Here is a 21595-nt window from a genome sequence, read left to right as displayed (position 1 = left end):
ACAGTTGACGAATGTACCATGTTTATGCAATTCGATTGGTACTAAGTATAGACTGTCCGGTATTAGCGATTACTCAGCCTTGTGTACATCCTATCTCTCCAAATGGATTCTAGCCATCTTCAGGACAGATGTATTTAAACTCAGTTGCAGAGGTAATTTCTGCTTGTTATTATTAGTGTTAAATCCCTGTTTTATAGTTTCCTAGATTTGAGGAGAAAGAAATTTAGAAAATAACAGCAAAAAAGTCAAAGAATTAGAGCATATAGTTATATCCAATATCAACAGTCATAATTACACTAATTAAAGGGATAGAAGCCACTTTTTTGAACTTTGATCAAGAGAAGGGAATAATAAAAGTATGTCCCTCAAAGACTGAGTTTGGACATCAGTATAGGAAACATCTCCAAAGGTGTTAAGCGTTTTGAAAAGGAGCTACTCCTAGGGCTGTCAGTCCCTGCATTGGCAAAGAAGAGCATAGACTTTTCTGTTCTCAGAGCTCTCCCTTTCTCTCACACCTATTTCTATACCTGAGCATAAACATCTTTGTGTTTGACAGGGGTAGCTTCACAAATAGCAAACTAGAACAACCCAAGACTATGTTCCTAGGAGTAATGATAGAATGCCACTATATCTCTTGTTTAGAACTGGGTATGAAGTGTACTTTATTTAGTACTAAAATTTGGCACTCAAAAGTATTATTTTCAATGGAACAAATTAGATTTTCAATATATGCATAAAATACTGAAAGTAGTCTGTTGAATAAGATGCCTAACAAAATAAGTAGAATGGAATGATCATAGTTAATAAGTAAAAACTTCTTGGAATATTTCATATAACTGGTCTGGCATAAGGATTTCAAAATTATTTCTTGGTCTGTATTCTTCAGTCCATAAAACGAATCCATCAAAAATACTTCACACCTTGTGTAAGATTCAGGATGAACAAGAGGACACAGTGGGTCTGGATCATGAAGATAGTTTTAACTCCTATCCAGTCTTTCACATCAAGTTTTGAAACAACAGAATTGACCAGGTTCTAACTTCCTCCTGGGAAGAATGCAGAGAATTGGAATTGGTGATGTTCTCCAACTTATGACAAAAACAAACTAAATTCACCTTCATGATTTTATAAAAGAAAAAAAAAAAAAAAACCAAAAACCTGATTGGGTGTGTAGTACCAGGATTGAACCCTAATGTGACTGTAGACTTTGGGTGATATTGGTGTGTTTGTGTAGGTTCATCAAATGTAACAAATGCACAGCTGGGGTGGGGGATGTTGAGAGTAAAGGAGGCTATGCATGTGCAGGGGCAGGAAGTATGTGGGAAATCTCTGTACCTTCCCCTCAAGCCTTCTGTGAACCCAAAACTCTTAAAAAAGTCTTAATTTAAAACAAGCAAACAAGCAAACCCTCATTAGAGACCTGACACAGAGCAAATAACTGACCCAAAATCTTAAAACAGATCATGATTCTAGCAAGAGAGGACCTATAGGTATGTGCTGACTTGGGTGGATGCAACTGGACACAAATAAGAGCTCAGGCAAGGTAACCAGCAGTTGGGGAAGGCTGTGGGTGGGCCAGTAGAATAGTGTGGAACTGGGTGCTGCACACACTGGAGGAGTTTGCACCCTTTCTGTTGCTTCGCAACCTCGGCAGCTTCTCAGATAAAATCTGAAATTAGTCACATATTCAGAGGGCGAGGGGAGACTGAAGAAAGACACAGACCACTCTAGGTGGTAGGCAGCAATCTTACTAAGCAAGGGAATTGCATACAAGGCTTATCTTGGGCAGCTGCAAGATGAGTAGATCTCTGCACCTGCCTGCCAGATTCTTAAAGTTTAGGAGACTGTAGCGGGGTACTGTCATGTACTGAGTTCGTAAGTTCCCAATAACACTTTGTTGTCTTGGAGCTACATCCTAGAAATGGCTCCCACTGTGGGAATGGTAGGAAGAACTTATGTTCCAAGGACAGGAGACTAGGTGAGGAGCCTCTGATTGTATGTGTCAAATTTCAGGTCAACCAGTGATCATGTCCACTTGATGATCTCCTCCAATGCTTTTGCAGGTTCTTTCTCCCTGAAGTCCATTGAATACTCACAGAATAGACCAGAAAGAACAGCAAGATCTTGGAGGGAGGGGCAGTAGTCCTGCAGTGGGGGTAAGACCCCTCACCCAGAAGAATAAAAACTTAATGTAGCAGGGGAAAAGGAAAACCCACTGACTTTAGAACGTTGGTGAGCACTCATTACAGCTGAAGAAAGGGAACAGAAGGTGGGAAAAGTCTGTTCTTGGGGCAAGGGTCAAGATTAAGTGCTGAACCCACAACTGGCAGACTTCAAGTGACAAGTAACAGCAAAATGCCATTGGACAAAGGATAGGAAAGGAACAAGAATGTGTAGACAGAAGCTTTTTGAGGAGTAACTCAAGGGGAAGATCTAAAACTCATGTAGACATTGCTCTGATACACATCCACCCCCCTAAAACAAGCTTTCTATAGGAATTTGAAATTTCTGATGCACTGAGTATAACTATTGCAAAAAGAAAAGTAAAGAAGAGAGAAGAGAAGAGGAGAGGGGAGGAGAGGAGGGGAGGGGAGGGAAGGGGAAAGGGGAGAGAGAGAAAGAAAGAAGGGGCACCTGGGTGGCTCCGTGGGTTAAGGCCTCTGCCTTAGGCTCAGGTTATGATCTCGGAATCCTGGGATCAATCCCCGCATCAGGCTCTCTACTCAGCAGGGAGCCTGCTTCCTCCTCTCTCTCTGCCTGCTGTCTGCCTACTTGTGATCTCTCTCTGTCAAATAAATAAATCTTTAAAAAAAAAAAGAAAGAAAGAAAAAGAAGGAAGGAAGGAAAGAAGGGAGGGAGGATGGGAAAGGAAGGAAGAAAGGGAAAAAGAAGATGGTGGAATTAGTGAGTAACTAATTGGATTAATGCAAATCCTTCCATAACAATTCTAAGCAGAAGGAAAGTCATGACCTATACAGGTATATAAACTATTCACCTGTCTCTACTGACCTACTCAATGCATTTGGCTTTTTTTTTTTTTTAAAGATTTTATTTACTTATTTGACAGAGAGAGATCACAAGTAGGCAGAGAGGGCAGGCAGAAAGAGAGGAGGAAGCAGATCCCCCACTGAGCAGAGACCTGGCTAGGGGGCTCGATCCCAGGACCCTGGAATCATGACCTGAGCCAAAGGCAGAGGCTTTAACCCACTGAGCCACCCAGGTGCCCGTATTTGGCTTTTAACAAAAAAATTATGAGACACACAAAAAAGGCAAGAAAAAGCCAATATGCTCCCATGTGACAGAGTAATCATCAGAAATAATTTTCAGCTTTACTATAAAGTGGAAGTAATTAAGACAGTGTGGTATTGGTGGAAAGGCAGATTTACAGATAAATGGAACAGAAGAGAGAATCCAGAAATAGACCCACACAAATATAATCAACTTACTCTTAGCAAAGATGCAAAAGCAATTAAAGGGAGAAACGCTAGTCTTTTTAAGAAATCATGTTGGATGGGATCGAGTCCCGCATCGGGCTCTCTGTTCAGCAGGGAGCCTGCTTCCCTCTCTCTCTCTCTGCCTGCCTCTCCATCTACTTGTGATTTCTCTCTGTCAAATAAATAAATAAAATCTTAAAAAAAAAAAAGAAAAGAAATCATGTTGGAACAACAGGAGGACCATATGTAAGGAAGGCCCGTGGGGGTTGAGCTTCAATATTTCACATCTTATGTAGACATTAACTCAGTTACAAAGGTTAATGTCACCAGTAGTCATGCTGATATCACTGGCCCCTGATATGATGTGAGAAGGGCCACAACATACATGATACTCTTCCCCCCAGGTCCTTAACGTCAGTCTATTCATGAAAAAACATCAGAAAGACTGAAATTGAGTCACATTTTACAAAAGAGCTCATTAGGGATACTTCCCATTGTCTCTTTAATGATGCTGTGAATCTAAAGTTGTTTTAAAATTATAAGTTTTTTTTAAAAAAGAGAAATGAACGTATAGTCACATGCCCTATTTCCCTTGGAGGAGAAGGTTGAGGCAGAGTGAACCCAAAGTAGCGACCAGGGAAGCCGGTGAAATTGGCATCTCAGTGATTTACACTCAATGCCATTAACTTTCAGATGTTTTCAAATGTTTCTCCAGCCTAGTTGGTAGGAGGAGGCCATTTTGTTTTCTGGAAAGAGGAACTTTGGTAGAAGAGCAGGAGCCTCTGAAGGGGAGAAGGCTTCTTGTCAATCCTGTTCTGCTCCCTATACCCTTAGCCCTTAATTCCCACAATTTTTTTTTTTTTTTTCACTTCAGGTGTTGCCAGGTTGGGATTCTGATTCTCTGGGTTTGAGCCTCTTGACTTCTCCTTAGCTTTTAATTTCCCCAGTATTAGGAGTTTGTGTGGTATTTAACCAGAGCTGCCCTTCTGTCAGCATGTCCATAACTGATGTGTTTTCACACAGGTAGGGTTGATCAGCACCAATGTTATATATACTCTACGTCATAGTCTTACCTTTGTTGCCTACTCCATGATTGGTGGAGGGGGGGGTGGCGAGGATAGACCCTGTTCACAATGAAAACCCCCTTTTGGGAATTGCCACTGAAAAACACAGACCCGCACTGGCCATGTCCTTACACCCGTCCCAATCTAGGACAACCAGAGTCTCTATCCCAGGAGTGTAAATTTGGAACTGAAAGATACAGGAATGAAAGACTGAGGAGAAAGTGTAGGAACTTTGGTCCCCAAGGGGCCCGCAGTTATTTTAATTCTGTTCTTTCTGAGGCTTGGATACAACCTGAATCAGTTTTCTGTAGTTGTTGTGGCAAACTACCACACACTGAGTGGCTGAAAACATTAATTCTTCCATGAATAAACATTAATAAAAATACTAATTCTGTCATAGCTCTGGAGGCCAGAAGTCCAAGATCAAGTTGTCAGCAATACTGTACTCCCTGCAGAGGCTCGGGGGGAGAATTTGTTGTCTTCCTTGGGTTCCTTGGCTTATAGCTTCATCACTCCCATCGCTGCCTCTGTCTGCACATCTTCTCTGTCTTTCCCCTTTGTGTGTCTCTTATAAAGACATGGGCCGTTGGATTTAGGGCCCACCAGGATGATTTCCTCATCTCGATATCCTTAATTACATCTACAAAAAACCTTTTTCTAAATAAGGTAACATTCAGAGGTTATGATGTGAAGATATTTTGGCTTCATCATTAAACCCAATACGCCACCCTTCCAATTAGTTTCTTAAACTAAATCGTGTCACTTTCCATTATTTGCAACCAAAACACCCCCCCCCCAAAACAACAAAAAAACCTCTAGTTTGGTCTCTCGGTGTTAGCCATGTAGTTGTAACTGGTTTGTACGACCTATATACTAAGGTTGACTTCAGAAATTCTCCAATTTCAATGTAGTAAGAGTTACTTTGGAATTTATTAAGAATACAAATTTCTACCTTCCTCTTCAGTTTCTCAATAAATTGGTCTAGGAATCTGCATTTTTAACACTTCTCAGGTGGCCCCAATGATAAAAGAACAGGGAAAATTGTGGAAGCTCAGACCCATTAACATCCCTTTCAAACAAAAGCAAGAGGAAAACCAATGAAAAATAACTTGAAAACTTTAATGATGTTGTTTAGATAGTAAAAACATAAAATCTTTTAAATAAAGTACATTCAATTTCTCAGAGCATCTAATATTCAGATAATTTATATTTCATACACTTTCCAACATTAAACAATTGACTAAATAATGTGTTTTCTATAAAATGATATTACAGCTTATACAGTAAAAGTATATCACAAAAACACTCCACACAGGAAGAATGGCAGTACCTATTAAGAAATGCTATAAACTTTCCATTAAAAAATATATTTTATCTCTCATTTGTCATAATAATAAACAGAATATATATTTTTCTTTCTAAACTTGTCTTACACGATTTCCCTTTAGGATGATAATATGTACAAACCTTATATCTGAATGAATATAAATAGAAATACTGTAATAGTGTTACAGATATATTAGTAACTCTTACAGAAAAAAAATATGGCTTTCTAATAAAAGCCTCTAGCACAGCTGAAATCTCAAAGCTATTTAAGTTAGACATTCCCATATTTAGTAAGGCACAATGGATCTCGTTTCTTATTTCCAGTTGAATTACTGTGAGCAGTAATAAGAGAAAATATAGTCAGTAGATACAAGACCAGATCTATCAGTTGGATAAACTATTTGGGGTTTATTGAAATTTTAGGGGAGATGTTCGTTCTTTCTCCACACCATTGTTTCTTTTTGCGCCTTGTGGCCAAATCTAGTCCTTGGTGATGAGAAAGAAATCACTGCATCCCCCTCAAGTGCCTGAGAAACAGTTTACTCATTCATTGGATCTGGTCCATTGTGAGGAAATAGCCCAGTGGCCATTTCCGGTTATAAGCAGCTTATTTTGACTGATTGGACCTGGTTCCCTATCATTTCTAAAAACAGCTTCTGATATAATCTGTACATGGTGAAGCTATGAAGGAACCTGATGGTCTTCTTCAGGCTCTGAGTGACAGCTTTGGGGAAGTGGTAGGTTTTCAAGTGCTTCAGTGCATGCATTAAGGCCTTCAGGGTGTCTTGGTCGCCATTTTTTATTCTCCACAGGCTGAGCAGCTTCAGAATCTGCTCGCTTGATTTGCATGCCTTCAACGTCTTCTCGATGTCTTCTGCTGGGACTTTCTTCCCCGGCAAGCTTTCCATCAAACTGCGGAGCTGCTCGAAGGTGAGGTTTGCGTGTCCAATGTGCCGCTGTACGCTGTTTTCACACAGGTCGATATCTGCATCAAGCAAAAGCCCGAAGAGACAGTCACATAATATGTATTCTAAAGCCACCACCACAAAATGATCATGAGGCAGAAGGAGGTTCTCCCAGAATTTCATAAATTTATTTTAAGGATAATTTTCTCCTTCCTTTTTATAGGGAGGGGGAGGCTGAGGGATGCTAGGTATTTGTGAGACCTGAGTTGAATATTATTTCATGTTAGAAAGGGTAAAGTGCTTTATGTATTGTAGGCATCCAACAGAGCTTTGTGAAAAGCCCTAATTTTGGAAATGAACAGTAGAAAACTATAGACACATCACTCTCAGTTTTCTAAGAAAAATTGGAAAAATTAAAACCATAACATTTCAGAAAAATAGAAATAAAGTATTCGACTTAGCCATTTTGAATTATGAACTTTCATTAGTGGATATCTGATATACAACCCATTTGAAGAGTTAGGTGTGACAAATGGTCTTTAATAAATAGGGCCAGAGAATTATGTGGAGGAGGAGGAGGAGATCTGAAAACCCAACAGAATGAGGAAAAACAATGGTAGGATTCATATGGCCTAGAGAATATTTCAATAATGAGCTGGGACATAAACGTAAGAGGGGGTATCTAACATTTTCATTAATGACACGAGTCATTTACTGTCTGTAAGCCCTAAGGCAAGTCAGTTCATCTTTTTGGGCAGAAATGTCCTTATTTATAAAATAGAGAGTTTGGCCCCTTCCAATTCTAACAGTCTCTGTTTCTCTATCCCACCTTTTTTTTTTTCCTGCTTCAGGGCTAATTATACTTTCAAAGAATACATTTTGTTTGCCAAGGACATAAGAAAACTTTACTCTGCAGAAGTGAAAGTCGAAAATCTTAGTCTCCTAAAATAATAGGCTTCAGTTTCAGATGTTTGAGGAATTGGGGAAGTGTAAGATACTTCAGTTATCCAACTACAGGTAAAGAGCAGATGGGTTTCTTACGGATACTGTCTGCATTATGGAAATCTTCCTGCCCTTTCTGGCAGGTGCTCCCAGTGCTAACTGAAGTCAGAACTCTTTGCACTGTATATCCTAAAGCTTACCGTCCAGTCCACACTCGAAGAAACTTCCTTTTCCCCTTGGATTCTTTCCCATCATCATCATCATCATCACACACACACACACACACACACACACACACACAGTTTCTAAAGGAGACTTTTTAAAATAAAACTCTAAAACATGAGAATCCTTGGTTTCAACTAGCCCTTTTCTCTCAGAAACTCTTTACAGACCTCATCTCATTAATCCTCACACTACAGGCTATTAAAATGGTAATTTTAAAATAGGCTATGTTGTGAGGATTAATGAGAGGACATCCGTAAGACACTTGGAGGTCTCTGGAGAGAATCACCAAATAAATACAAATAAATACAACAGAGCTTCTTGGTGGAAATGCAAGATAAGATCCAAAGTGCGTAAGGAACATCTACGTAGGCCAGGGAGGATGTTAATGAAACCGCTACGGGATCTAGAGGTGGAATTCCCGAGGTGTAGTCCCATAATTGAAATGGACTGTCTCTTGTTTCAGAGTGTTCAGTGTACTTTAAAGAGCGGTCCGGGTATGGAGGAGATGAGAAGAAAAACCTTGAGGCCGCTCTAGGGATAGCTTCTACACCATCACTTGGTGGAAACGTTTTAGTTCAATAATAATTCCCAAAGGGAAACATTGTTCACACAACTAAACAGGTGCACGTCTTCTTGATTATGATAATTGGGTGTTTTTGATTTCTGCTTGATTTGCTTATTTCAGGTTACCCTACCTTGGAAGATCTTCTTGACCATATCTTGATCTTTGTTTTGATGTTTCCATAACTTCAGGAGCTGGAAAGTCTGTTCTTGTGAGCTGTGCTGCCGTTTTATCCTCTCCATGCTCTCTGCATTTACTCTGGTGCCTGGCAAATTGTCAACCAGGATGCTGAGCCAGTTAGGGGTGAACTTTGTAGGAACGGCAAACCTGAAGAATGCCTCCTCACATAGGGTAACATCTAAAGGTGGGAAAACCAAGATTTACTTAGCAACTGGATTCCGCGAGGTCTGGTGGCCAATAAATAAATAATAGCAACACAATAGGGAGTTTTCCCAAGTTGAATGTGTTAGAACGTGAAGTTCAGATAAAATCAACTCTCTGTTGGCTCGTCTTAGTGGCAGATTGTCAACCCAATTGCGCTTATGTCGTCTCTAAAGTTCTTTTAGGGCATTGAAGGGAGAGAATTTAATGAATGTCTAATGGAAATATTGCTATAAACAAACTGCGGCAAAAATTCTATGACTCGATGTACATATTTACATATTTTAATGTAAATATTAAACATCCTCTTAGAGGGTTGCCTAGCATCCATAACTTACTTTTTTTACCAATGTCAAAACAAATATAATTACTGTCTTTTGAGGAGTGTAAAAAGTAATCTGGGGATGCCTGGGTGGCTCAGTTGGTTAAGCAGCTGCCTTCGGCTCAGGTCGTGATCCCGGCGTCCTGGGATCGAGTCCCGCATCGGGCTCCTTGCTCAGCAGGGAGCCTGCTTCTCCCTCTGCCTCTGCCTGCCATTCTGTCTGCCTGTGCTTGCTCTCTCGCCCTCTCTCTCTCTGATGGATAAATAGAGTCTTTAAAAAAAAAAAAGTCATCTGGAGTAGTGTACTGTTTTCTGCACACATGTAAACACAGAGTTTACCTTTGAGAACAAGGGTGGATATAGTTGTAGAAGCATACATTAAGTGGGGAAATAATCAACACAAAAAATAGACCGTTAAGAAAAGAGGTACAATGGCCTGAGTGTCTGGGTAGAGTCTGTTTATCTCAGGGATCAAGAGTTTGTCTTCAGATTCATCAGACCTGGGTTTGAATTCTGACTGTCACTTCACCACCTACACTGAACCTGAGCAAACTTCACAGTGTTTTTGTGAATATTGAAGTTCCTGTAGGAGAGGTGCCTAGCTCATAGTGAGTGGTTAATGAATGAGAAGAATAAAACTAAGAATGAATTAAGTAAAGAGAATGTTTAAAGTTAGAACTCGCCCCTCTTACCACTCCTTCCCTCATTCCATTGTTTGAATAGGAAAGCGGAAAGGCTAAATGACTGGATGAAGATTCTGATTACGGGATGAAAACACGTTGGAACTGGGTGTGAAACTTAAAAAACTCAGCCCACATTCCTATGTTTCAGATTCTTCTATGTCACACGTGAAGATGGTTAGGGGGAGTCAAGCTAGCTAAATGATAAAAGGGAGGTCATCTTCGGTGAGATGCATCCTTGATGGAAGGTCTGAGATTATTCTAGTGGCGCGAACGACACCACTGTCGGAAGGATCCACAGAATGAGTGTGGAGCTGGTGATGCTTCCTGAACACAGAGTTTAGGACAACCAGAGAAATCAATCGCTTCCATGCAGTCGAGGCAGTGTGACACCACAGGGAACAAAGCCAGCTTTGCCTTGTCTGGTTTGTTACCGGTTAATGTCATGATGCTTCTTAGTTGCCAGATTTTATGGGGGGAGGGGGCGCCAGTTTTTAATCTTAAAAAGTAATAAAAATGCATTATTTACCAAAAACTCTGTAATTCGGACTGATAATGTGGCCTTAGACGTCATCTTGACACCACCTCTTTCCCAGTGGGTAAGATCTGACTCAGGTGTAAAGGGAGAAAGTCAAGTTTGGGAGCAAGATCACGACTCGGTGAGACCTCCGGAGAGGTATTGACTTGTGGCGTTAGTGATGCCGAGAACAATCTTAGCCGACAGACATTCAAGAATGGAAAAATGAGAGTTTCACTAAGAAGGTAGCCAGAGGGTCTTGCATTCAATTCAGAGGGGGTACAAAGGCTGACATCTTAAAATATAATTACCTATTCCACATTTTTGAGTTGGTTCACTGTTTGCAGAACATACATTGTCATGAGTTGCATTTCCTTTCTGAATTAGAAGGAGACCAAATGCACTGCAGTCTGTGTGTTTTCTACACGGGGCTTTAGATGACGTCTCATTCGAGAAGAACCCATCTGGACATCTTTTGCAAACTGTGTTTCGCTCCGGGGTTCCTACAGAAAATACCAAGCAATTTAGCACCTTCTTCTCAAACACTTTCACAGCAGACAGTTCCTCTTAAGAAAGATTTGGAAAGACTTTTCACTTGGTTTTTACTATTATTATGTTGCCCAAAACTTCATGCATTTTTCACTTCATTAGAGACCGAAACCTCTACAGGTAGGAGCCCCCCAGGCAGTCTCCCTTCCCTGGAACACACACACAAGTGTGTTTTGCCGTTACCTACAGAACACGAAATGAGAGGGAAGGAAAGAGTAAGTTTGTTCAGCCTCTGCTGTAGCATGGGTGAGGCCTCACTGTCAGCTAGATTCTTCATGCATTTTTTTCTGGAAAATCATGAAGATAAGGGCTGCCTGTCTGCTGTCATATCATTCTTTGCAATCAGTACCCACAGAACGCTGGGTTGTTAAATTTCATTTGGTGCCTCCCGAAGTCCTGTCTTTCCTGAATCCTAATTGTGAAGCAACTCGTAAGTATGCTAACCTTGAGAAGTAAAAATTTACAACATTATAATAAACTTTTGAAGGTGGCAATAAAGTTGGTCACCGATTCAAAAGCGTAAGCCTGCCGTTAAGCTACCAGTAAATGGGAGATGATATACTGTTTGCTTAAACTATTGAGTTTTTAAAAGAGCAGGGTCATTAAAATTTCAGGGAAGGGTGATTGCAAGGGCATTTTATTTCATGATGGAAAGAGACCTGATAAGTTTGGAGAACTGGCTGGTAAGAAAAACTTGAACCAGTCAACAACTGAAGATAAATCCCCTCAAACCCTTGACTCTATTGTGCGTGGCTGCATTTTACAGTACAGTGTATTTGCATATGAAAATACCTCCATCTAGTGTAAGCTACTTGAACAGATGCAGACTTCAATATTCAAATGTAGCTTTTCCAGCCAATTCTGGCTCAGGCGAGATAACAAATACAAAAGGGACAAATGAAAGCTACAGAAAGTTAATAAACTTCATTTATTAAAAATTCAAGCCTCTCATCTCATTGTATTAAGACCAGAAAAAAGAAAGAAAGCAAGCAAAAATGGTTTGGTTCTAATTTCAGCTCCGGCTTCTTCTAAAGGGATGGATGATGCGTTGATCAGTAAAAATGACAAAGGACTGGCAGGAAAAAAAAAGAGGAAGGGGCAAAACATGCTCTAAATCTTTCCCACGCTATTTCTGGCATAGCAGTGACATCATGTTAAGGAAGACTTTACACAGAAGTCTAATTTTCTTGTCTTGTTTTGTTTAATACTTTCTTCCTACACCTCCCTCCTTCAACGGGATCCAGCTGCACACCAGGTCCTACAATATCAAAAGCAGAGGTATTTGGCGAGGACTCCATAGTATTCTCCCACTGCAAACACGTTGGGAATCAGTGGACTTGGCCATCTGGATCCAAGTCTCCCTCTGCCAACTACCACATGTTCTGGAAAGCCAACGGCACAATGAAGAATCTTATCATTCTTCATATACATGCTGAAGGCTTGGGTCTCGCCATACATCCCATGAGAAGGTCAACGATCTAAGACATTCTTCCAGGTAATGGAACTTGCAAAGTTCTTTAACAAACAGAATCGAAGAATAATGGAAGGTGAAGTTTCTGAAAATAGGCGGGAGGTTTTCACGATGACCCTTCTGCATGGGACTTCCCTCATTCAGCATTGTTAGAACTTTCCGCGAAAAAAAAAAAAAAAGATTTATCCATCTAAGTGCATGAGTTTGCCCTTATTAATATCCGTGGAAACATAAACGGTATAACCTGTCAGGCAAAATGGGAGATACCATAATGAGAAGAGGCGCTCTGCTCTCCTGTTGAGAATGCCACAATGCCAGCCGTACAAAAAGACTTCGGAATGACAAGACACACAGAATGGAGCAGGTGAAACATAGAAAGGAGACAACCTGACTTCAAAACAACAGCAGCAAGGAATGGTTAACACTCTTTGGAATAACACTACATAGTCCTTCCTTCTCTTTGGACTGGAAACTTCTTATTTTCCATGAGAAACTCTGTTCTGTGGGTTTTTAGGGAAGGAGAGGTAAGTAAGCCCCACTGTGATACCACAAAATAATATGTATCCCTTTGTCTGTCTTCTGGCTGCCTGCTGGCTTCATTCCCCACACAAATTCTCATGCTGCTGTGAGACGATTCCTTCCCATTTCCATTAGTTTCCAAATTTTTCTAGTTTCCAAACTGTAGAGTCCCTGCTTAGTTAATTTTTCTGCATATACAATGACTGAATTGAATTATATGGATTTGGTTATGTTGGGTGAGTTTGACTTCCTACAATTTGGTTTAGATTTTGAAACCCAAAGCATCATCCAATAAACGCTAGGAAGTATCACCCATTTCTCTCTGAAATACTCATACCAGAGACATTTTAAGGGACACTCATGCAATCTGCACCTCCTGTAATTATTCTTACATGATTCACAACTTAGGAAACAGAATAGACTTCAACTTTTGAGTGTTACCTTGGTATGTCTTTAAACCTAAAGTATTTGTTATCGAATAATTTAGGCTCTGTGTATCACAACTTCTGAACGCTAAAATAATTACAAATAATTAGCGTCCCCTAAACCAGTGCTTCTCCGCTAGGGGCGATGTTGGCATCCAGAGGACAACTGGCAACGTCTGGAGATATTTTTGGTCGTCATGACCTGGGGAGGAGTGCTCTTGGCATCTTGTGGCTGGAGACCAGGGCTGTTGCCAAACATTCTACAATGCACAAGACAGCTGCCTACAGCAAGAATTATCCAGCCCCAAATGTCAGCAGCACTGGGGGTGAGAAACACTGTTTCCTACTGAGTAATCAGAATCTATACCGGTTCCTACTTCCTCCAGAAAGGTGGAAAAAAGAAAAGAAAAAGGAAAGGAAGTGAATATTTTGAATTTTCCCAGGCCACAGGAGGATACAGACTACACTGAAGCTTCGTGAATGTGGTAGGAAAAAATGTGGGTTGCAGCTTTAAAAGATTCCATGCACACTGGCCTTAGCCTCAGCTGTTCAAAATGCCAAAAGAGAAAGTACTTTGTTTGTAGACAAGTACTGGCTGTTGGCTTGACAGTCTGTTTTGTCTAAGATAAAGAATGAGCTCCTTCTAGAGATGCTGCCGGTCTTTATCCTCGCAGACGCTCGACGCCCATGCCAAGGGAAGAACCAGCTTCATTTTTAATAATGAGATGCATTTCCCCTAACCATTTTCATTTTTTACATAATTAATTATAACTCCTCATTGTTAGCACTCCAGAGCCTCATTAATATCAGCCTAATTACTCTCTTGGTATCAATTATCATTTCTGATGTTTGTCAAAAAGCACTGCAGATTGAAGCTGTCCGTGCTGAAGGGAAGCCCAGAAGTATGTATCAACTATAAACAGTGCGACTCAGAGTGTGTCCCTTTGAAAAAAAAAGGGCACTCCATCACGCATCTCATTAGAGAGCCATTTGCTGCGTTGGAGATTTGCTACTAAATTGCCCCCAGTGGCAAAGTATTCCTCTTAGAAATGGTCCCTGGGCAGCAAGCCAGCCACATAGGATGCACCTAGCAGGTTCTATTACTTCTGCAATTTGCTATCCTATAATATCATCAGGACAAAACCGTTCCCTTAAGCTCTCAGTACTACCTGACTCTGTACGATTGCATTAATTTTGCCGCACGTCGAAAGCTGATGCGTACCGGCGTGCAGCACTCCAAACCCGGGGGGACAGCTTCTGTGCTTTAGGCAGAACTCGACCTCCAGGTAGCGCCCTTCCTCACACTCGCACACCCGGTTGTGGGTGCGATTGCACTCCTGCTTGACGTACTGGAGCTCCTTGCACACCGGGGTGCAGTACAGACACTCGTCGCTGGTGTGCCAGCGGTCTGTGTAGTAGTGGTTAGGACAAGGGGCACACACGGTCTTCCGCTTTGCCGTGCAGTGCTGTTTTAGGGAGGTGCCGGGAGGACATTTGTCACACATCAGCTGACGAGAGGTCTCTGGGTCATAATGAAGGTACTTCGGAGGAAAGGTTTCCTGGGTGGTCCATTTGATGGAGATGTCCAGGAACTAGGAGAGATGGAAATGGGGAACACGTTAGCATGGAGATAGGGTGTCTCTTCCGTGCAAAAGTGTCGTTCGACTCAAAAAGTCCTTTACTACCTGAAGCCCCGTTACCTTCCTGCCTACAGGGCTGCATCACAGAAAGGAAGTCCAGAAGCCCTAATTCTTGTATCTAGCAGCTTAATGGGGTGGGTGGCAACACACATCATATTAAGTAAACCCAGGCTCAAGGATGACAGGACACTTTATCTCCCTGGATTTCAGGATTATGTCTAGATTAATGAGTGGGATGAATTAGTGGTTCTCAGAAGCTATACCAGAGTCTCCTAGGCTCCCTGATCGAAATGCAGACCTCTACCCATTCCGATTCCACAGGTATGGAGCTGGGATTTGGGATTTAAAAAAACAAAAACAAAAACGAAAAAACTCCTGCAGTGACTCCAACGCATGAATCCATACTCAATAACTATTTTTTCGTTTATCTGCTTCACAAGTACCGAGTCCTAATTATGAGCCAAGATCTGTGCTGGGCAATTAGAATGCAGCAGTAGGTAAAACAGTCAAGAACCCCTGTTCTGGTGTAGTGGTGGGTAAGAGAATAAATAACAAATTACAGAGAAATTCCATGTTAGAAGGTAAGTGTCATGCAAAAAAAAAAAAAAAAAAAAAAGGCAAGACAACGAGATTGGAAACACGGGAGGAGACTAACAACATTTCAATGGGGACATCCCCCGTAGCTCTCTTTAGGACTAGATGCTATCTCTTTCACCTTTTCCATTCTAAGAGTTGGTGTAGAGCGAAAGAGTTGGTGATGTGTGAAGATGCATCATGATTACATCAACAGTCATCCTGGCCGTTCATTCATTCATTCATTCAGCCATGCAGCAGCTGGGCACTGAATGCCTACCAGGAGTGCACCAGGAATATGCTGGTGAGTGAGATGTGTGCCCTGTCCTCAGGGAGCCTGCAATTCACGGAAAGATGCCTAGAATTTTAAGACGGATATTTCTTCCAGAACATCATATGGCCCAGTCTTGACTCTTAAAAGGTAAATGATGTAAGAGTCTTGACTCTTACACATCCAAGAAAATAAAAGGACCACCTCTTTTCACATTGATTGAGAAAAACCTCAGGGAACAGGCAGGGTTACCGAAGTTTCTATACTTCTAGAATAGAACTCTCTAGAATAGAATTTCCTATTTCGTGGGTGAGAGAGCTTCTTGGGAGAGCACCTCCCACGGGGTGCTCCATCTCGTATTCTAGATCTTCAAGGGAACACGGAATTCATTCTTCACACTAATTACAGAAATCACACGCTCAGAAGAAACAGTGTTGTTTGGGTGTAGGGTGTGGTTTATTTGGTTTTTATTGTTTGTTTATGGTACGGGGATCAACACTGACTATTTTCAGGTTGTGGGGAGTGCCAGACCAAACACGATAATTTTTTCCATACTTCTCTTCTTTATGGAACACAGGAAATCTCACAGAAGCCCCTTGACCTGCAAAAAACATGCACAGCTAGGGAAACAGCACTCTCTTTTGAATTCAGAGTGACAATGGTAAAGAATGGCCCTTTTCATAAACATTTTCATCTAATTAATAATGCATTCACGTCTTACTGGAACCCAGCAAGTGTCAAGCCTGACCAGACCTAATATGAGCTGATAAACCAGAAGAAAAGAACAAAATATCTCACTTCAGACTATGGATCTTGGAACCAAGAGTCCTGTGAGGTAAGGGACTTCTAAGCAACAAAAAGAATACAACACAAAATCAGGGCTGCCCCGGGGGGTCTTCTCAAGACAACCTCATGACCTGAGGGTTTCTAGGGAAAATAAGTTCTTGAATTTCCCTGGGGCTTTCTATTGACTCAGAGTTCATCAACATTTGGAGAAAGAAGAAATAAACCAGTAGTGGCTGGAAGCTGGTTTGCTCTGAATCTTACAGAAGTATGAAGTCTATCCATTCAACACACATTTGGTGAGCACCCACTGTGTACCAGGCATTGTAGAAGGAACTTGGCGTATAGTGGGACACAGAACAAAGATGGTTGTTGCCTTCACAGTCTGGCAAGGGGTAGATGGTAAAGAAGTGAAGAAATAAATAATCACATGGGAGCCTGGGTGGCTCAGTTGCTTAAGCGACTGCCTTTGGTTCAAGTCATGATCCTGGAGTCCTAGGATCAAGTCCTGCATCAAGCTCCCTGCTTGGTGGGGAGTCTGTTTCTCCCTCTGACCCTCCCCCCTCATACTCTATCTCTCTCATTCTCTCTCAAATAAACAAAATCTTTGGGGGGAAAAAAAAAGGAAGTAATTACAAGGAGCAATCAATGTTTCGAAGGAAACTGAGCAAGACGGAAAAAATTATGCTACCTTCCTCAAAGCCCTTTGTGTGGATTTGACTTAAAAATTTCTAAAATCTTCAATGCTAGGGAAGGAAGTTTTCCCGATGCAACTTGCAGACACATGGAAGCAAGGAGGAATGATTTCTTCTCTTGCTGTTCCCCTTTATTTCCTGAAAGATCATTTTCAAAGGTTATGTCACTTCCAAGAGCCTTGACTCTGAGGTGCAAAAGGATGCCTTTGTCCTCTGTGCTATTGCTGAGTGAGTCCCATCTTGGTAGGACTAGAAATCCTAAGACTTCCTCCAGCCTGACTCCCCATCTGTCCCCCTTTCCCGTTTCAACATGGCTCAGTTGTGCCCATTTACTCCTCAACTGCCTCTTTCCTCCCTTACCAAGAAGTGGTGAGCATGGGATGGGAACCACCCACCCCCATCCCCAGATGGTGCTTGTGTTCCTCACTGGAGGGAGCCACACAAATTGAAGATCTGACCAAGAAAGCTGATGCAATTTATATTTTTCGAGGCAATTGGACATGACACTGTTGGTTTCCAGAAACCATGCTTTGGAAATCCGTTGCCATTTCTTCAAAATACAGGGAAGTTGAGGTGAAAGGTATCCACAGAGACATAAAAAAGGTTGACTTAAGGATTAGAGAGCAATTATATTAGTGAAGGTAATTTCTCCAAGGCCACCGCATGGGATTTTCATATATATTTTTAAAAAATCAGAAAGCCTTGAGGAACTGCAAAATAACTTGTTTTTAGCAACTTCCATTGGGCCTCTGTGTTTTATTTGAAAATTTTCCACTTTGGTAAAAAGACAGGACTGTGAGGCCAAAACTGGACGGTGAGGTCTCAGTTTTTGGTTAGCCCCAATTCCCGCACAGAATTTCTGGAACCAGTTACTGGACAGAGGATGGGCAAGATCAATAGAGCTGTTCATCTCAGTCCCGTCTCTCACTTTCTTCAGCATTTCCTGAAAAAGCAATGGAAAAGACGCCACAGAAGGGCGCATCATCTTAACATCGGCTCCATCTCCCTTGTCAGCTGATAGTGTTTAAAATCCACGAGAGTCCAAAAATGAATTTCTGTGTAAAAGGAATAACCACTGATGGACATCGGCGAAAGCTGGGACACATGTGCAGGCGTGTCTGCGGAAGTTTGAAGTGCTTTCTGTAGAAGGGGCTCCTCTGTTTGGGGTGTTTTATGTTTGGCTTTTAGAGAATAATTAAATGGGATTTTTCCTCTTTATTATTTTTTTTAAGATTTTATTTATTTATTTGACAGACAGAGATCACAAGTAGGCAGAGAGAGAGGGGGAAGCAGGCTCCCTGCCAAGCAGAGAGCCCGATGTGGGGCTCGATCCCAGGACCCTGGGATCATGACCTGAGCCGAAGGCAGAGGCTTAACCCACTGAGCCACCTAGGTGCCCCATTCCTCTTTATTTTTTCTCTCTTTCTCCTTCCATTCCCTATGTGTCCATCCTTTGGTGTAGACTGCTTGTGCTTGAGAGCATCTGGGAGTCCTCCTGTCTAGTGTTTCCCACCCCTCGTTTTCCTGACGCCCCAGTGCACCTTTCCTTGAAAGGACACTTTAAGCACCATCTATGATGGCTTTGTCTTTCTCCTCCCATTTTTAATGGTGGACTAAAGAATTTTCTATTTCAACCCAACCATCTTGCCTCATCTATCAAATGTTAGTAGAGGATGGTGGTGAATGGGTTGAATCACTTTAGTTGTTCTCTAAAGCTTTTTTCTAGCTACCATTATAATATTCTGTGGTTTGGAGTGCCTGGGTGCCTTTAGCTCAGGTCATGATCCCAGGGTCCTGGAATGGAGACCCACCTTGGGCTCCCTGCTCAGCGGAGTGTCTGCTTCTCCCTCTGCTCCTCTCCCCACTCCTGCTCTCTCTCTCTCTCTCTCTGACAAATACATAAGTAAATAAATTCTTTAAAAAAATATTCTGTGGTTTGACAGCATCTGATTAGCTAATAGGCTTGGAAACAAATGTCTTGCTTTAACTCCCTTTCTACTTCTTGTTCCACTGTTTTATTTGTGAAACCACTTTGGAGTGGAGAGCAGAACCCTCTTTTCCAATCTCTACGTCTCATACTCACCCATGCCTTCTACTCCCTCTGTAGAACCAGCAGATGCCCCAGTGACCTGAATTCCCAGCCACCCCTCCTCCTCTGACATGCCATCTTGTATCTGCTTACCATAGAGTGGGTCCTTCATGAAAAGTTGTGTTTGTTGTTGCATCTGTTTATGCTACTTGTATATATGTATCTGTATATGCTACAGTTGTAACAATCCTTAGGTAATTCAGTTAAATATTATGTAAATTAATCAACATGGGTGTGAAAAAATTGTTATTCTTTTAGGAAAATGCTTCGAGAATGGCTTGATAAAGATGAGCCACAAAGAAGCAAAAAACAAAAAATGTGCTATAGAATTTGGAGTCGCTGAGACAACTATAAAAACAAAATGGGGTAAACATCTAGAATAATTAGTTTGTTTCATGAATGTTTTTAAGTGCCAAAATTGAAATGGGTGGGCCATACATTACAGAACAGGGTTTTGTAAGAAAGACAGCATAGAACTTCAGGTAGCAAACACAGATTCTAGGAAAAGCCTTGGAGAACTCTCAAAATAGAGGTGAATGAAAGTTTAGTTAAATGTTTTAGTTTATAACAAATGTGTATAGTTTTTATTGTTAAATGTTTTAACTGATTTTCTTGTTAATTGTTTAACTCTTAGTCCCAAACATAAAATTTCAAATTAGAAGGTTTGTACCTACATTAGAATGTTTTATTATTATCATTAAGTTTCTACCAGCTATAAAAATGAGTCTTAGAATGAGTGAATAACTGTCCCAGGTCCCAGTCATTATGGAAACAGACTTCAAACCCAGAGCATGTGCCATACAATATTGTTTTTAGTCACATTCTTTAACATTTACCAAGTACTCTCACTTATGCTGTAACCTTCATGCATATTCTAGAAGTAAGACTTGATGTGCTTATTTTTCATTTAGACTGAAGAGCATAGAGTTAGGAGATCACAAAAGATCAACAAAAGCCTTCCTGAACCAAAGCCTTCCTGAAGTCCAAATGAACTGACATTGACTTTTGTTCTTTCTATGAAGACTAGCATTTACTGGTCCAAAGCTACTGAGACAGAAATTTCTCAGATGATGATTTGACTAGAGCACTCTACTGGTGTAGGCTTCGTCCTAAAGGGCAAAAGAATACGCTTTTCTCTAACAAGTGTATTTTTCATTATGCAATGCAGCCAATTCCATACTACTAGGCTCACTCTCTGGTATACAGAACCATGAGTGACCCAGTGGGTTTCCGTTTATGGAAAATTCATTAAAAGGAGCCCATGCACAGCTTGAAATAACTACTTGGTTTGGGAGTTCCTTTTGTGATTCTCGTCATGATCTTTGCCACAGAGAACTATTTGAGGACTATCCAGAGTTAGGTAAACTTCTGGTCCGTTTAGAAACCATGCCATTTTACAGTTCATCTTGGCCAAGAAGGAAGACATTCAGGATACGTATCATGGTGAATTTCCTAAAGATCTCATATAGTATAAACTATATATTTTATTTTTTATTTTAATTTTTTTTAAATTTTATTTATTTATTTGACACAGAGAGAGAGAGAGATCACAAGTAGGCAGAGAGGCAGAGAGAGGGGGGGAAGCAGGCTCCTTGCTGAGCAGAGAACCCGATGAGGGGCTCGATCCCAGGACCCTGAGATCATGACCTGAGTCGAAGGCAGAGGCTTAACCAACTGAACCACCCAGGTGCCCCTAAATGTTATTTTTTTAAAAAATGTTTTCCTCTGAAGTTTAGTGTATTTGATTTTCTATAGTCTTATAGTGTAGTAGCCCATTCCTTTTCTCCTCCATTCCTTAAATAATTCATTGATTCATTCAGCAAACACTTCCTGACACCATTATTCTGCTCTAGAAATAGTGCTAAATGATGGAGTTGAACATTGATCTAAAACCCCAGCCTGATGTAAAAATCTCATAAATCACCGCAAAGCAATTGGAAGCAGAAGAGAGGAGAGAGGGGGCCGAGAAAAGACTTGGCAGAGAAACAGGTCAGAAATTACGAGGGACTGAAGACCGTACTGGTGACAGAGGAGAGGAAGGGATAGAGAGATGCTGGCTGGCCGCATGGGGAGGGTGTCCTAGACAAAGCAAGGGAAGAACGTGCCCATGAATTCGAACTGTTAGAGATGTAGTGTTGCCATTAATTACTGACACCAGGAGGAGAAGACAGTTACAGAGAAAGAAAATGAAGTTAGCTTGGAACATCTTCCGTCTATGAGAC

At 41.2% G+C, this 21595-nt stretch overlaps 1 protein-coding gene across 1 annotated transcript in view; it reads right to left on the bottom strand.

Moving 5' to 3' along the window:
* Positions 1-5596: 5596 nt before the first annotated feature.
* The window catches only part of TNFRSF11B (TNF receptor superfamily member 11b), a 28598-nt gene continuing 12599 nt past the window's right edge, over positions 5597-21595 (bottom strand). The window contains exons 2-5 of the mRNA XM_044245052.1: positions 14545-14914; positions 10670-10861; positions 8592-8816; positions 5597-6809 (exon numbers count right to left, since the gene is read on the bottom strand). Of these exons, the coding sequence (XP_044100987.1) occupies positions 6421-6809; positions 8592-8816; positions 10670-10861; positions 14545-14914 (1176 nt within the window). The 3' untranslated portion in view covers positions 5597-6420. The remainder of the gene's footprint in view (positions 6810-8591; positions 8817-10669; positions 10862-14544; positions 14915-21595) is intronic.

This window comes from Neovison vison, chromosome 4, assembly GCF_020171115.1.
Source record: "Neovison vison isolate M4711 chromosome 4, ASM_NN_V1, whole genome shotgun sequence".
In the NCBI taxonomy this organism is placed as follows: domain Eukaryota; kingdom Metazoa; phylum Chordata; class Mammalia; order Carnivora; family Mustelidae; genus Neogale; species Neogale vison.
This window is presented reverse-complemented; position numbering and strand designations above follow the sequence as displayed.